This window comes from Melanerpes formicivorus, unplaced genomic scaffold (assembly GCF_026170545.1).
Source record: "Melanerpes formicivorus ecotype bairdi unplaced genomic scaffold, bMelFor1.0.p_v2 SCAF_85, whole genome shotgun sequence".
Taxonomy (NCBI): Eukaryota; Metazoa; Chordata; class Aves; order Piciformes; family Picidae; genus Melanerpes; species Melanerpes formicivorus.
This window is the reverse complement of record NW_027142437.1, coordinates 1,372,661-1,388,980: the sequence shown is the minus strand read 5'-3', so window position 1 is coordinate 1,388,980 and position 16,320 is coordinate 1,372,661. Positions and strand designations below refer to the sequence as shown.

The window sequence follows — 16,320 nt, the reverse complement described above, 5'->3', positions numbered from 1 at the left end:
CATCACATCACTGGAAATGTTTGTTCTCCAATTCCTTGACTTGCATCTTGCAGACTTCTTCCCTGCCCATGACAGTTAAGGGGAGTTTCAGAGGCCCAGAGGGTCAGGCCTCCTGCAGTGCCTGGCTTTCTCTGCTATTCAGTTAGGCAAACGAATCCTTCCTGCCTGAATGAGTCTGAAGAAGAGCAGGTAGATAAATCATGTGAGGTCTCTCCAGTCTTTTCAACAGCCTCCACCTACCATTCAGTTTGAAAGGAACACTGATTACAGCATCCACCAAGCGCTCAAGTAAGTTTTGTTTGCTTTGAATGGCAGAAGGAAAATATTTGTGACAGGCCACCCAGGAATTTAATCTGGGGTTGGATGAAAACAGTAAGGATGGCACCTGACAGTGCTGGCTAGGATGGAAAGATGCCTGCTAGAAAGCTGACCACAGCTTGCAATGTCAGCCTTCATCAGCTGCCTTTCTTTGAGTGACTCATCAAATCAGAGCTACCTAAAGAAAGTCGCTCGCAGCCCAGAAAGCCAATCACAGCCTGGGCTGCAGCAGGAGAAGCAGAGCCAGCAGGGACAGGGAGGGGATTCTCCCCCTCTGCACCGTTCTGCTGAGACCACACCAGGAGCCTCTGTGTCCAGTTCTGGAGCCTCTGTGCCAGGAAGGATCTGGAGGTGCTGGAAGGTGTCCAGAGAAGGGCCAGGAGGATGAGCAAAGGCTCTCACAGAAGGTCTCATTTATAGGTCTCATAGAAGATCTCATTTACAGGTCCCATAGCAGGTCTCATTTAGAGGTCTCATAGAAGGTCTCAGGTGCAAACCACCCTGGATCACTGTGTCCACTTCTGGAGCCTCTGTTACAGGAAGGATCTGGAGGTGCTGGAAGGTGTCCAGAGAAGGGCCATGAGGATGAGCAGAGGGCTGGAGCTGCTCTGCTATGAGGACAGACTGAGAGCTGGGGTTGTGCAGACTGGAGAAGAGAAGGCTCTGAGGAGACCTAATTGTGGTCTTCCAGGATCTGCAGGGGGCTCCAAGAAAGCTGGGGAGGGACTTTTGAGGGTGTCAGAGAGTGATAGGACTGGGGGAGATGGAGCAAAACTGGAAATAGGTAGATTCAGATTGGATGTTAGGAAGAAGTTCTTCCCCATGAGAACACTGGCACAGGTTGCCCAGGGAGGTGGTGGAAACCTCCTGCCTGGAGGTGTTTGCAGTCAGGCTGGATGTAGCTGTGAGCAACCTGCTGTAGTGTGAGGTGTCCCTGCCCATGGCAGGGGGTTGGAGCTGGCTGAGCCTTGAGGTCCCTTTCCAACCCTAACGATTCCATGACTCTCTAACAGTGAGAAACCAGGCAAAGCAAGCAGCACTCCTTTCAGAGCACACAACTGCTACCACCACTCTTGAGAACACAGTAAAGCGTTTTTATTGTTCATACTCATTGTCATTTACACATAGGAGGAACAACCAATGCAGTTCTATCACAGCAGGTGGACCATATCCTGAAACTCTTGACTGCTGAATATGCATAGACCAGTCTGAAGGTCTGACCAGGACCAACAAATAATCAGGAGAATATTAATAATAATTAATAGTAACAGGGAGGAGAGTAATTTCACTCACATCAGTGAATTTCATTGACCCATGGGCATTTGTTTTTGCAGGTGTTTGACACAGCTCTCCCCAAAGAGCAAACTGCTTCACCTCTTTACACCACACCCCAAAGAGTGCAATCCCTTAGGGAATCCTCATTTTTGCAGTGGTTCATGCAGTAGGGGTGTGCAGCTGCCACGGAATGGGAAAGAAAACAACACGTGGCTGCAGCATCAGCCTGCTACTTCTATTCCCAGGTGGTTTAATGGGGGGGGGGGGGGGGAAAGAAAGAGAACAAAGGTCATTGGCCTCCTTGATTTCTGCTCTGGAGTTCTGGAGTAGAAGCAAGAAGGATTTGTTTGATGAAGGGAACTGTGAGGACAGACTACAGATAGGCAGCACAGCAGGACAGGTCTACAAGTCTTGTGCCTACAGGAGAGGCATTTTGCTGTCCCTGTGAAACACAAGCGTAGGACTTTGGCACACTGTCACTTCTTGCATGTGTTCAGCTGGAGGAGTCATTTCCACAATGTACTGGGATGGATGCCCCTGCTTCAAATGGGGCTTTTATTGCCCCCCTCCCTCTTTTTTTTCCCTTTTCCCCCCCTCTTTTTTTCCTCTCTTTTTTTCCTCCTCTTTCCTCCCCCCCCCTTTTTTTTCTCATCTTTTTTTCCCCCATTTTTTCCTCTTTCCCCCCCTTTTCTCTCTTTTTTCCTCTTTTTTTTCTATCCTTTCCCTCTTTTCTCTCTCATTTTTTCTTCCTAACTTTTATCTTTTCTTTTTCCCTTTTCCCCTTTTTTCTCCTTTCCCCCTTTTTTTTTCCTTCCTGTTTTCCTTCCTCTTAAACTTCCCCCCTTTTTTCTCCTTTTTTACCCTTTTTTCTCTTTTTCTTCCTTTTTTTTTCTTCCCTCTTTCTTTCCTTTTTCCCCTCTTTCCCCCATCTTTTTTTCCTCTTTTTTTCCTCCTTCTCCCCTCTTTATTCCCCTCTTCCCCCCCTTTTTCCCCTTTTATTCCCTTTTTCCCTCCTCTCTTTTTCCCTTTTTTCCCTCCTTTTTTTTCTCCTCTTTCTTCCCCTCCTCCTTTTTTTTCTCCTCTCTTTTCCTCCTTTTTCCCCTCCTCCTTTTTACTCCTCTCTCTTCCTCCTTTTTTCCCCTCCTCCTTTTTCTTTTTCCTTTCTTTTCCTCCTTTTTCCCCTCCTCCTTTTTACTCCTCTCTCTTCCTCCTTTTTTCCCCTCCTCCTTTTTCTTTTTCCTTTCTTTTCCTCCTTTTTCCCCCTCCTCCTTTTTTTCTCCTATTTACCTCCTTTTTTCCCCCCTTTTTTCCCCTCCTCCTTTTTTTTCTCCTCTTTCTTTTCCTCCTTTTTTCCCTCTTCCTTTTTTCCTCCTCTTTCTCTTCCTCTTTTTTCCCCTCCTCCTTTTTTTTCTCCTCTTTCTTTTCCTCCTTTTTTCCCTCTTCCTTTTTTCCTCCTCTTTCTCTTCCTCTTTTTTCCCCTCCTCTTTTTTTTTCTCCTCTTTCTTTTCCTCCTTTTTTTCCTCCTCTTTTTTTTTCTCCTCTTTCTTTTCCTCCTTTTTTTCCCTCCTCCTTTTTTCTCCTCTTTCTTTTCCTCCTTTTTTCCCTCCTCCTTTTTTCTCCTCTTTCTTTTTCTCCTTTTTTTCTTCTTTTTTTCTCCCTTTTTTCCCTTTTATTCTCTTTTTCCCCCTTTTCCTTCTCTTTTGCCCCCTCTTTTTTCTCCTCCCCCCCTTTTTTTTTCCCTTTCCCCCCCTTTTTATCTTTTTCTTCCCTCCTTCCCCCCCTCTTTTTTTTTTTTTTTCCCTCCTCTCAGCCTCCTAAGTAAAGGGAGCAACTCTTCTCCCTGAAAGAAAGAAATGACAAGTGTGCAGAAGTTCAACTGTGCTGCCAACACAGAGAGAGAGAGAGAGAGGGAGACAACTGTGCTCTTGTGCACACCCCTACAACTGGCCAGAGAACAAATGAGGGAGTTAAAGCCTGCAAAAGAAGTGGAGTTCACTCTCAAACTTGTTTTTTTTTCCCCCTTTAATTATTGATTTATTCTTTTTCTTCAGTCCAGGTGAATTAGAGACCTTGATTTGAGGCTGCCTTATCTTTTGATTATTATTTATTTATTTATTCTTTTTTTGTTTGTTTATTTATCATTTATTTTGCAGCTGATCTGGGTGACTATTGGAACAGCATCTCTGCCAGAGTCATTAACACTGAAATGCAGAGCTGAGCAGTTTGGTGGCAGTATGTATTGACGGTTTTTTTGCAGCATCATGAGTCTGGCAACTGGGCTTGGGGAAGTTTCAAGCAGTGGGTTCTTTACAATAGCAACTTGATTCTGCGGATAAAAAGCAAAAGAAACAACAACAACAAAAAAAAATGAAGAAAAGATCGGCAGGATTGTTAAAGCTTCACAATAAAAGGCTGAGGTTAGCTGTTAGCTGGCGGCCCCCTGTTTTTTGTCAGCGGCGCAGCAGCGAGGCGTGGATGCGCTGCGTGTGAAGAGAAACACAAAGGTGCCGAATCTCTCGCAGCGGCTCAAAGGCAGGATGTCTCATCCCCGCCGGCTCCGCTCCCAGCAGGAGCGGCCGGAGCGGTAAGGAGGACGGAAAGTAGGCTGAACTTTACAAGCAGCCTTCATCTGAGGCTTGTCCTACCTTCCTTCCTCGCAAAAAAAACCACCTCAATCAAAACCCAAAACCCAAACCAACCCGATGCTGGCACAGGGACCGCATCCCACTCCCTGCCGAGGGGGCTGCATCCTCGGCTCTGCCTGGCGATGCCTGGTGCCGGGAACGCCGCTGGGGGGACGATAGACCGACCCTGCCCCAGCCCTGCCCCGCGGGAGCTCGGCAGCGCGGTCGGAAAGCACTAACTGGTCTAAACACGAGCATTAGCATACGGAATGGCGGCAGCCTGCTTTAATAGGTGGAATAAAAAAGCAGATTGTCGTTGAGTCACTCTCCGCTAGCTGCCGCGGGGGGAGGCGACACGCACACACAGAACGAAATGTCAGGAGCGTGCAGCATCGCCGCCGTTCGCTGCCACTCGCGAAGGGGCTGGGACAGGCGGCAGGGGAGGTGGGGTGGGGTCTGGGGTGGGCTGTCCCGACCCTCGGGCACGGCTCGACTCGCAGCGAGCCTTGCCCTCGCCTTCCCGCCGCCCTCCCGGGGGACTCCGTGCTGCCCGAGCCGGGATGGCAAAGCTTTTTGTGGGGTCGTGCCCCCTCCCTCCGTTCCCGATCCTCCGCCTCATCCAGCCCCCCCCCTCTTCGCTCCCCCACCCTCCACTCCCCCCCCGGCGTCCCCCTCTCTCCACCCCCCAAAGGCTTCCCGCCCCAAGCATGGCCGCTCGCCGTGTGCGGGGCGGGGAGGGGGATGCGGGGATGGCACCTACCTGTGGCACCGGGCACGGGCGTGCATGGGGGCAGCCCCGGAGGACACATCGCATTCCAAAATTTCAGCTTGTGCATCGGAAACGTATGAGTTTGTGGAAAGCTTGTTTGAAGTCTTCGTTAGACATAGTATAGATGACGGGGTTGATGAGGGAGTTGAGATATCCAAGCCACGTGAAAAAGTCAAAGATGGCCATGTGGAACCAGCAAGCGTCCTTGCAAATGGGCAACACCAGGCTGATGATGAAAAAGGGCAGCCAACAGACGATGAAGGCTCCTAAAATAATCCCTAAAGTCTTTGTCGCTTTCCGCTCTCTAGCGGCCGTGAGCTTCTTTTTCTCCAGCAGAGCATCCGAGACCTTCACCTTCACCTGGTTCATGTAGACGGGAGAGCCCGTTTCGCTGCATCCCTCGGGGGCCTTGGAGTTTATGGACGTGACGGATGAGGAAGACCCCGGGGAGTCCGTGATTAACTGCGCCCGCGTTAGTCTTTTACCTGCTTTCTTTGGCGTCTGCTTCAAAATCCGCGACCTGGCTTCCACGTAGATCCTCCCGTAGAGGGCTATCAGCAGCAGAGTGGGGAAGTAGAAGGCTCCCACCGTGGAGTACACGGTGTAGAGGACGTGGTCCGTGTTCACCACACAGTGAGAGACTTCCTCGGCCTTCGCCTGCCGCCAAAACAAAGGCGGCATGGAGATGCAGATGGAGAAGACCCACACCAGAGCGATCATGCCCGCTGCCCGCTTAGGAGTCCGTTTCGTGGAGTACTCGACGGCGTCGGTGATCGCCCAGTAGCGGTCCAGGGCGATGACACAGAGGTGCAGGATGGACGCCGTGCAACAGGTGATGTCCGAGGACAGCCAGATGTCGCAGACGATCTGGCCCAGCGTCCACTTGCCGGTCACAGTGTAGATGGTGCTAATGGGCATGACGAGGATGGAGACGAGGAGGTCGGTGACGGCCAGCGAGGCGATGAGATAGTTGGCCGGCGTGTGGAGTTTCCTCGTCTGGTAAACCGTGGCGATGACAAAGGCGTTGGAGAGCACCGTGGCCAGGGTGACGAGCGCCAGGACGACGGCGAGTACGATCTTCCAGGAGAGAGGGGTGGCATCTTGGTAGCTCCCTTCCTCGGAGCTGCAGTTTCGGCCGTGGTAAGATTCGTTGGCGGCGAGCAGCGGCGCCTGGCAGGGGCTGGCCGGCTCCATCACTCCGCGGCCACCGCCCCCCGCAGACGGCGGGGCTCGGCGCGGCACGGCGGGGCCGCTACCCCGGCAGGACCCCGTCGGCGCCGGGGGAGGGCTGCAGCATCTCCGCGCCGGCACCACCTCCCTCCCTCCCGCCCGCACGCCCTTCCGGGAGCGCCGAGCGGGGCTCCGCCGAGTCTCACTCGCCGCCAGCGACGGAGCAGGGCGAACTGGGGGCCAGCTGTGCCTGCTCCCCACGCCAGATCATTGCCCCCACACCTCCTCGGGGAGCGCGGCGAGCCCCGGGCGTGGGGCTCTTGCCCCGGACGCCCTTAGGCTCAGCCCCGCTGCCCGCGGCTCCGCACCGCGTCTCGACGGGCGCAGCGGCAGCGCCGCATGCCCGCGAACGGCGGTCTCGCCCCCCCCACGTCCCCCCCGGGCTGCGGGCGCGACGGCAGGGGGCTGCGAAGGCAGCGGAGCCGCCCCGCCGAGCCCTGCCTTCACACGCAGCCCGCCGCGGCAAGTTTGCGGGAGCGGGAGGAGCGGGAGGAGGAGGAAGAGGAGGGTCCGCCGGAGGCAGGTGGGGAGACCACCTTCCATGGCGCCCCGTCACGGGCCATACTGCCGGGGCCCAGCCTCGGCCCAGCGCGGGCAGGGGCCGTTGTGAAGCAGCGGCGAGCAGCCACCGCCCCTTATATAGCGGGCGGCGCGGCTCCGCCGGCGCCGAGCAACCGGTGCCGCTCCCGGGCGGGCTGCCCGCCTGCCCGCGGAGGAGGAGCCGCCGCCTCCCTCTGCCAGCCTTCTCTCCGCACCCACCCGCCGGCCGACGGAGGGGGGGCTCCGGTCCCGCGCACCGCCCCTCCTGCCAGCCTCCCTACCCTACCCCCGCAGTCGTCGGGAGGAGCCAGGGCTCGCCCCCCGCCCCTTTGCCCATGCCCGCATCTTGCCTGGTCTTTCGCCCAGCCTCATCCCTTTCTCGCACCGTGCCCGCCGCGCCGCGGGGCTGGGCGATGCCCGTGGTCCTCACCGAACCCCCTGGCCGCGCCGGGGATGGGGTGGAACCTCCTCGCCACCCCGTCCCACGCCAGCGCTGCCGGTGCCGATCGGCGCTCGGAGCGGGGCGTGCGAGAAAGGGCAGGAGAGGGCAGGGCGGTGGGAGTCGGAGGTGCAGCTGGGGGAGGGGGGCGAGGGGCTGTGCACTGCAGCGGGTCCCGCTGCTGCTCGGGGCTGCGCGTCCCAGCGGATCACAGTGCCTGCTTTACGGTTAAACTTTGAGCAATCCTGGGCTCAGCCTTTTTTTACCTTTATTGCTTTTCTTCTTCTTTTTTTTGTTACCTTTTCTCTTTTTTTTTTTTCCCCTCTTTTATTCTTTCGTTTCCTGGTGTGCTTGGAAAGGCACATCCGCGGCTGAGCATCCCAGACGTGCCCTGCAGGGTCCGGCAGCGCTCGAGAGGCGAGGACAGGAGAGGCACCGGCAGCACACATTTATCCAGGTCCCGCAGCTCCTGCCGCTGTTTGTTCTCCGCAGCCGCAGGAAAGTTTTGCACACAAAGGGAAGTGCGAGCTTGCTTTTTTTGCTGGGTCAGGGTAATTCCGAGCTCAGGGAAATGTCGGCTCTGCAGCCCTCGAGTAAATCTCCCGAAGATGCCACGAGGGAGCCAGGGCAGAGGAGGCAAGGACTGGAGCCTGCAGGCATGTTTGTGCACGCCTGCACATGCTGCTTCCCTGCCTCAGCTTCCTGCCAGCTCTTGGCACTTCCTTCTTGAACATCTCCCCCTGGCTGTTTTCCTCTGTGGAAGGAAGGCAGACATTTTCCCAGTGCCCTCATCCTTCCTGGGGTGTGCTCAGCAGCACGCAGGAGCAGGTAACTGCATCCCCATCAGCCTGGTACGTCGAGCTTGTGGGCAGGGTGAAAAGCCTCAGCACCCTGTTTACCAGCCTTGAGCAAGAGTGGCACACCTGAGAGGATGCAGTTCAAGCATCGGCAGCAAGAGGAAGCTAGGGAGGATCCATCGTTGCCCCGAGGGGTGAGGAAACTCTGGGAGGAGAAGCATTGAGCTGAGGGAGAGCCAGGGCTGCACAGCAGTGTGGGAAAGCCAGAGCCCTGTGGGGACAACCTCCTACCTCTGTGTATCAGCACTGGGCAGGGTACCCTGTGTTGGGGAAGTGCTAAACACCTACTTGTCCTCTGAGATCTGAAAAAAAGCAGTGACAGTGCTTGAAGTCTTATTAAATCAGCCCCAGATCCCCCTTTGTCTCTCAAGAAGTGAGGCAGGGAGAAGATTGTCTTGGATTAATTAAAGCATGGTAGTCAAGCTTTGCCTACATTCACTGAACTGCCAGGAAGATAAAATGTCAATAAGCCTTTCTCTCTTCTCAGAAGGGTTTGGGGTAGGTCTGGTTCCTTGCTTTTTATTTTGTGGAGCCTCCTTCTGCTCAGCAGAGCCTGGTAATTGGCTGGAACCTCCAGGCTTTGCTGCATTGAACACGGTAAACCCGAGCTGTCTGTATTCTTCTGGTCTCTTTGATGGACAGAGGTTTTCTAATCCTGGCTTCTACAGCAGCAGTGCTATGCCTTCCCCTCCTGCTCCACACCTCTGCCTGCTTTTAGTTGTGCTTAAGTTGCCCTCTGGCCTCCCTGGCTCAGCATTTCACCCCAAACAGGCTCATGCATCCGAGATTGAGTTAAATTTAAAACACCAGTAATGACAAGAGGTAAACCCAGTCCTCCATGCAGTTTTGGAGCAGCTTTCCTCTGGCTCACAGAGGGTAATGTTCTAGCCCTTAGCCACTGCCATCAGCCACGTTGTGTAATGCAGGCAAGTACTATGTGAATGAACAATGAGTCCTGGCCCTACTTAATGTCACTATTTACCCTCATTAGAAAATGTTTGTGTTCTGTGCACAGCTTTCCCTGTTGCCCTTCTCCATTAATTCTGGGTTGTTATTCATCAGTAATCATCACTCGTTGCATCCCTCATTGTCTTGGCAGGAAGAAGCTTCTCTCCTCCCTTGTTTGTTTTCTCCTGTTGTGCTCACTTGGTTTTCCACTCAGCTACGTAGAGCTGCTGCCAATGGTCAGGAAAACATTCACCCAGGGCATGCCAGTTCCAGCTGTGATGGCTTCAGTTGTCTTCCCATAGGGATCACCTCCTGGGCTGGTTCAGTAAGCATTCCTCATGCTTCTCTCTGAGGTTTAAAGTCTTGGGTTAGGAATAGCTGCAGCAAAAAAGGGTCACAGGATGTTAAGGGTTGGAAGGGACCTGTTCAAGAGGTCTTTGAGTCCAAACCCCCCTGCCAGAGCAGGACCCCAGAACCTTGCACAGGTTGCACAGGAATGCACCCAGATGGATTTGAAAGTCTCCAGAGAAGGAGACTCTACAAGCTCTCTGGGGAGCTTCATCATCATCATCATCATCATCATCATCATCATCACTATCATCATCACTATCACTATCATCACCAAATCTTCCTTCAGAGCCCTGGAGCAACTCTCCTAAGAGGACAGACAGGCTATTCATTCTGGAGAGGAGAAGGCTCCAAGGACACCTAATTGTGGCCTTCTAGTATCTGAAGGGGGCTCCAAGAAAGCTGGGGAGGGACTTTTGAGGGTGTCAGGGAGTGATAGGACTGGGAGGAATGGATCCAAGATAGAAGTTGATAGATTCAGATTGGACATTAGGAAGAAAATCTTCCCCAGGAGGGTGGTGAGACAGGTTGCCCAGGAAGGTGGTGGAAGCCTCATCCCTGGAGGTTTCTTCAGGCCAGGCTGGATGTGGCTGTGAGCAACCTGCTGTAGTGTGAGGTGTCCCTGCCCATGGCAGGGAGGTTGGAACTGGCTGATCCTTGAGGTCCCTTCCAACCCTAACAATTCAATGATTCTAATAGAGCTCCGTGTCATGCATTTGGTGCTGTGCATTACTGCTAGTGGAGCATGCAGAAGACATCTTCCCAACCAGGCACTGAAATGGCTGTGCCTGCTGCTCCTGAGGTCCTATCAGAGCAAGAGGTGCCCAGGCTTCTAAAACTGACTCTCTCTCTGCCTAGTCAAGCTGCACATAGCCCTGTGTCATGGTTGGGCTCCCAGGGGGCCATGGCTTGCTGAAAGCAGGAACCAGGTTCTACCTTCATCAACAATTAAATGCTGGAGTCTTGAATTGCCAGTCAGAAACATTGAGCCAGCAGTGTGCCTAGGTGGCCAAGAAGGCCAATGGCATCCTGGCCTGCATCAGGAACAGTGTGGCCAGCAGGAGCAGGGAATTCATTCTGCCCTGTACTCAGCACTGGTTAGGCCACACCTTGAGTCCTGTGTCCAGTTCTGGGATCCTCCATTTAAGGACATTGAGACGCTTGAGCATGTCCAGAGAAGGGCAAAAAAGTTTGGGACCACAACCCTGTGAGGAGAGGCTGAGGGAGCTGGGGCTGTTGAGCCTGGAGATGAGGCTCAGGGGAAACCTTCTTTCTCTCTCCAACTCCCTGAAGGGAGGTTGTTGCCAGGAGGGGGTTAGTCTGTTCTCCCAGGCACCCAGCACCAGAACAAGAGGACACAGTCTCAAGCTGTGCCAGAGGGGAGTTTAGGCTGGAGGTGAGGATAAAGTTCTTCCCAGCAAGAGAGATTGGCCATCGGGATGTGCTGCCCAGGGAGGTGGTGGAGTCACCATCCCTGGAGGTGTTCAAGAGGGGAATGGATGTGGCACTTGATTTAGTTGTCAGGAGCTGTGGGGTATTAGGTAATAGGTTGGACTTGATGATCTCTGAGGCCTTTTCCAACCTGATTTATTCTATGATTCTATGACTATGACTCTGTGATTCTATGGTTCTGTGATTCTATGATTCTATTATTCTATGGCTATGACTCTGATTCCATGGTTCTGTGATTCTGTGATTCTATGACTCACTCTATGATTCTATGGTTCTGTGATTCCATGGTTCTGTGATTCTATGGTTCTATGGTTCTGTGATTCTCTGGTTCTATGATATTGTGAGTCAGTCATGCACTGTACCACCTCAGCGCTCACCTCTCCCTGCTGCGCTGGCCTCTGGAGCCTTGCACTTTGTTTTTTACCTCCCCTTTGGGTCCTAAGTGGATCTGAAAAGATGCTCATGGGAAGAGCTCCTGCTTCCTGAAGCGTTTGGCTTCTCTGCAGAAGCTGGCATCAAATTAATTTCATTCGGCTGGCGTAAGGGCTGTTAATACTTCTTATATCCAGATCCTGATGTACTGAGACACCCAAATATAGCAACTGCAGTGAAAACTGAGCCTGTGACTGGGTTTATTGCATCACAAACTGCCCATGTATGGCATAAATATCATCAATGACTCAAAAAGAAATGAGGGAAGGAAGGCAGACACGTAGATAGAAACCTAGATACCAGAAAGCAAACGTCCTCTCATCCTATAGCTGGATCTGTCCTGGCCACTGGGGTAGCTTTAGGCTGTGCCTAGGAAATTTTCCACAGATCTTGACCAGAAAGTGATAGAATGTAAAGAAATGAATGACCACTGGGTGTCAAAGGGGAAATAATGATAGAATAGAATAGAGCAAAATAGAATAGAATAGAATAGAATAGAATAGAATAGAATAGAATAGAATAGAATAGAATAGAATAGAATAGAATAGAATAGAATAGAATAGAATAGAATAGAATAGGATAGGATAGGATAGGATAGCATAGGATAGGATAGAATAGAATAGAATAGAATAGAATAGAATAGAATAGAATAGAATAGAATAGAATAGAATAGAATAGAATAGAATTAACAAGGCTGGAAAAGACCTTCAAGATCATCCAGTCCAACCTATCAACCAACACCATCTAATAAACTAAACCATGGCACCAAGTGCCTCATCCAGGTTCTTCTTAAACACTTCCAATGATGATAAGGTCTGGAGAGGAGAGGAGAGGAGACTCAAGGAGAGGGGACTCAAGGAGAGGAGAGGAGACTCAAGGAGAGGAGAGGAGAGGAGACTCAAGGAGAGGAGAGGAGACTCAAGGAGAGGAGAGGAGACTCAAGGAGACTCAAGGAGAGGAGAGGAGACTCAAGGAGACTCAAGGAGAGGAGAGGAGACTCAAGGAGACTCAAGGAGACTCAAGGAGGCTCAAGGAGAGGAGAGGAGAGGAGAGGAGAGGAGAGGAGAGGAGAGGAGAGGAGAGGAGAGGAGAGGAGAGGAGAGGAGAGGAGAGGAGAGGAGAGGAGAGGAGAGGGGAGGGGAGGGGAGGGGAGGGGAGGAGAAATTAAGAGAATTAACCAGGTTGGAAAAGACCTCAGAGATCATCAAGTCCAACCTATCACCCAACACCATGTAATCAACAAAACCATGGCACCAAGTGCCTCATACAGGCTCTTCTTAAACGCTTCCAGTGATGATAAGATCTAGATTGAATAGGATAGGATAGGATAGGATAGGATAGGATGGGATGGGATGGGATGGGATGGGATGGGATGGGATGGGATGGGATGGAATGGAATAGAATAGAATAGAATAGAATAGAATAGAATAGAATAGAATAGAATAGAATAGAATAGAATAGAATAGAATAGAATAGAATTAACCAGCTTGAAAATGATCTTTGAGATCATCAGGCCCAACTTTTCACCCAACACCATATAATCAACTAAACCATGTCTGGGGGGGATGGAACAAAACTAGGAATGGGTAGATTCACATTGGATGTTAGGAAGAAGTTCTTCCCCATGGGGGTGGTGAGAGCCTGGCACAGGTTGCCCAGGGAGGTGGTGGAAGCCTCATGCCAGGAGGTGTTTGCAGCCAGGCTGGATGTGGCTGTGAGCAACCTGCTGTAGTGTGAGGTGTCCTTGCCCATGGCAGGGGGGTTGGAACTGGCTGAGCCTTGGGGTCCCTTCCAACCCTAACAGTTCTATGATTCTATATTTTGTACATATTCATTGCATTTCATCTCTCTGGACTGTAGTGTGCTTGTAAATAGAGCTTCATGGTGGTGGAGTCACCATCCCTGGAGGTGTTAAAAAAGGACTGGATGTTGCACTTGGAGCCATGGTTTAGTGCTCAGGAGGTGTTAGGTGATAGGTTGGACTGGATGATCTCTGAGGTCTTTTCCAACCTGCTTGATTCTATGATTCTATGACTCTATGATTCTGTGATGCTATGATTCTATGACTCTATGATTCTATGATGTTATGGTTCTATGATTCTATGATGCTATGATTCTATGACTATGATTGATTCTATGATGCTAGGATGTTATGATTCTATGATGCTGTGTTTCTATGACTCTATGATTCTATGATGCTATGATGCTATGTTTCTATGACTCTATGATTGATTATATGATACTAGGATGCTATGATTCTATAATGCTGTGTTTCTATGACTCTATGATTGATTCTATGATGCTAGGATGCTATGATTCTATGATGCTATGTTTCCATGACTCTATGATTCTATGATGTTATGGTTCTATGATTCTATGATGCTATGACTCTATGATTCATTTGCTTTCAGCTGAGCTGCTGTGGCAAATTTGATGCTGGGGGGTAATCCCACCCCACCTCAGCCACAGCCAGCGTTGTCTGGCTTTTGGCTCTTGGATCTTTTTGCTGCATTGGGGCACAGGGGCAATATAAACCTCACCTCTACCCTTGACCCACGTGGCGAGTGGTGTGTGATGCCATCTGTAGCCTCCAGCACCGTGATGAGATTCCTCCCTGTGCTTTCAGTAATGAGATTCCTGAGTCCTTCTGTTAGCAAAGATAACCTTCACTATGCAAATCCAGGCAGTGGTATTTTGTGGAGTTTGCCAACAGACAAATAAGGCTAATGCATGTGTGAAGTTTCTCAGTGTTAACTTTGAAATGGAGCTGAGGCCATTTAAATGCCAACCCTTGGAAGTCACTAGTCAAACTGAAATACTCCCAGCTTGAGTTACTGAAATTTAATTACAAGGAACAGCTGGGCCCTGGGTTTGATTTTGACTCTGAGGCCCCAGATAAAAAAGGAACAAGCACGTGGGCTCCAGAGGCACACATACACACTCTCAGTATCTCAACCCGAGGGAAGAAGGGCAGAGGAAGTTATCTCCTCCTGCTCTTCACACTGCTCAGGCACAGCAGCTGAAAATATGCACTCAGGTGTCATAGAATCATAGATTTGTCAGGGTTGGAAAGGACTTCAAGGTGCAGCCAGTTCCAAGCCCCCTGCCATGGGCAGGGACACCTCACACTACAGCAGGTTGCTCACAGCCACATCCAGCCTGGCTGCAAACACCTCCAGGCAGGAGGCTTCCACCACCTCCCTGGGCAACCTGTGCCAGGCTCTCACCACCCTCCTGGGGAACAACTTCTTCCTCACATCCAATCTGAATCTCCCCACTTCTAGTTTTGCTCCATTCCCCCCACTTCTATCCCTCCCTGACACCCTCAAAAGTCCCTCCCCAGCTTTCTTGGAGCCTCCTTCAGATCCTGGAAGGCCACAATTAGGCCTCCTTGGAGCCTTCTTTTCTCCACATGGAACAGCCCCAACTCTCTCAGTCTTTCCTCACAGTGGAGGTCCTCCAGCCCTGAAATATCCTCCAGAGAGTATTCCACTGCCCTCTAAGCAGGCAGCTGTAGGCAAGCAAAACTAATCTCCAGTCCTCCCTTACATTGTGCCTACGATTTCACCTCCAGACACTGCACCCGTCCCAACGCATTTTGCTTCCCAGAGGCAGCAGCTGAGCCTGGTGATCCTCATTCATCTACAAGGGCTTTGCTTTTTAATGATGTTCCTGGAGATGCTCCACAGGAAATAGCTTGAAGCCTGCCCCATTTCCTCTCCTTCCACGCTGCCCATTATGCTCCTGCCTCACTGCAAAGCAGAAGAAATGACAGCTTGCGTGCAAAGGGCTGATGCCTCCTCTTATTGTGGCTTCCATCTGAGGTTGCTGAAGCCTCTGATTCACACTAAAATCAGTGCAAATGCCTGATTTGCTGCCAGAGGATCACAGAAGCATTCAGGTTGGAAATGACCCTCAGGATCACCAAGTCCAACCCAGAACCCTACAAGGGTCACACCTAAACCACAGCCCCAAGCACCACAGCCAAACCACATGGAAACACAGCCAGGCTTGGGGGCTCAACCACCTCCCTGGGCAGCACATTCCAATCCCTGACCTCTCTTGTTCTTAATGTCCAGTTTAAACCCACCCAGTGGCAACTTGAGTCTGTTCCCTCATGGTTTAGTTGATTAGATGGTGTTGGGTGACAGGTTCGACTTGATGATCTCGAAGGTCATTTCCAACCTGATTACTTCTGAGTCCAGCTTGATTTCACTCAGGTTGGAAAACACCTCTGAGATAATCAAGTCCAACCATAAACCTTACTCTGCAAAGTTCACCTCTAAATCACATCCCCAAGCACCACATCTAAATGACCTTTAAACACACGGGGACTCAACCACCTCCCTGGGCATCGTATTCCAATCCCTGACCTCTCTTGCCCTGAAAAACATCTTCCTACTGTCCAGTCTAAAGCTATCCTCTTGCAGCATGAGGCCATTCCCTCTTGTTCTATCACTAATGACCTGTGAGAAGAGACCAGCAGCAGCCTCTTCACAACCTCCTTTCAGGTAGTTGCAGACAGCAATGAGGTCTCCCCTCAGCCTCCTCTGTTTCACACTAACCATCCCCAGCTCCTTCAGTCTCTCTTCATCAGATTTATTCTCCAGGCCCATCCCTAGGTTCCTTGCCCTCCTCTGCCCTGGCTCCAGCACCTCCACATCTCTCTTGTACTGAGGTGCCCAAAACAGAGCACAAGACTCCAGGTGTGGCCTCCTCAGTGCTGAGTAGGTCTGTCTGTTTTGGCATGCATGGAGAGGGAACCATAGGACATAGCAGTGGCAGTATGGCATAAAGGTGCAGCTGTCTGCCAGGACTGAAAGTCAGTGAGGGAAGTTCAGTATGAAGGCAAAGGCTCTTGTGTGCAGACTCTCTAGGGGACTCAGATGAAGAAAGTCTCATATTCTGTGCTCAGACTTGACAGAAGGCAAGTCCTTCACTTTCAGCTGTGGACCTAATATGAGTTTTAAAGCTTTGGCCCACTTCAGCCTCTTCAAATCTTTATTGTTGCAATAGAATAGAATAGAATAGAATAGAATAGAATAGAATAGAATAGAATAGAATAGAACAGAATAGAACAGAACTGAG

The 16,320-nt window shown here is 51.2% G+C and overlaps 1 protein-coding gene across 1 annotated transcript; it reads right to left on the bottom strand.

Annotated features, from left to right (window-relative positions):
• Positions 1-3,375: 3,375 nt before the first annotated feature.
• On the bottom strand, positions 3,376-6,587 carry HTR1B (5-hydroxytryptamine receptor 1B). The gene is made up of 2 exons (XM_068165169.1): positions 4,978-6,587; positions 3,376-3,919 (listed from the first exon to the last, which is right to left on the bottom strand). The coding sequence occupies exon 1, from the start codon at positions 6,178-6,180 to the stop codon at positions 5,041-5,043; it is 1,140 nt and encodes a 379-aa protein (XP_068021270.1). The 5' UTR covers positions 6,181-6,587; the 3' UTR covers positions 3,376-3,919; positions 4,978-5,040.
• Between the last annotated feature and the right edge of the window lie 9,733 nt (positions 6,588-16,320).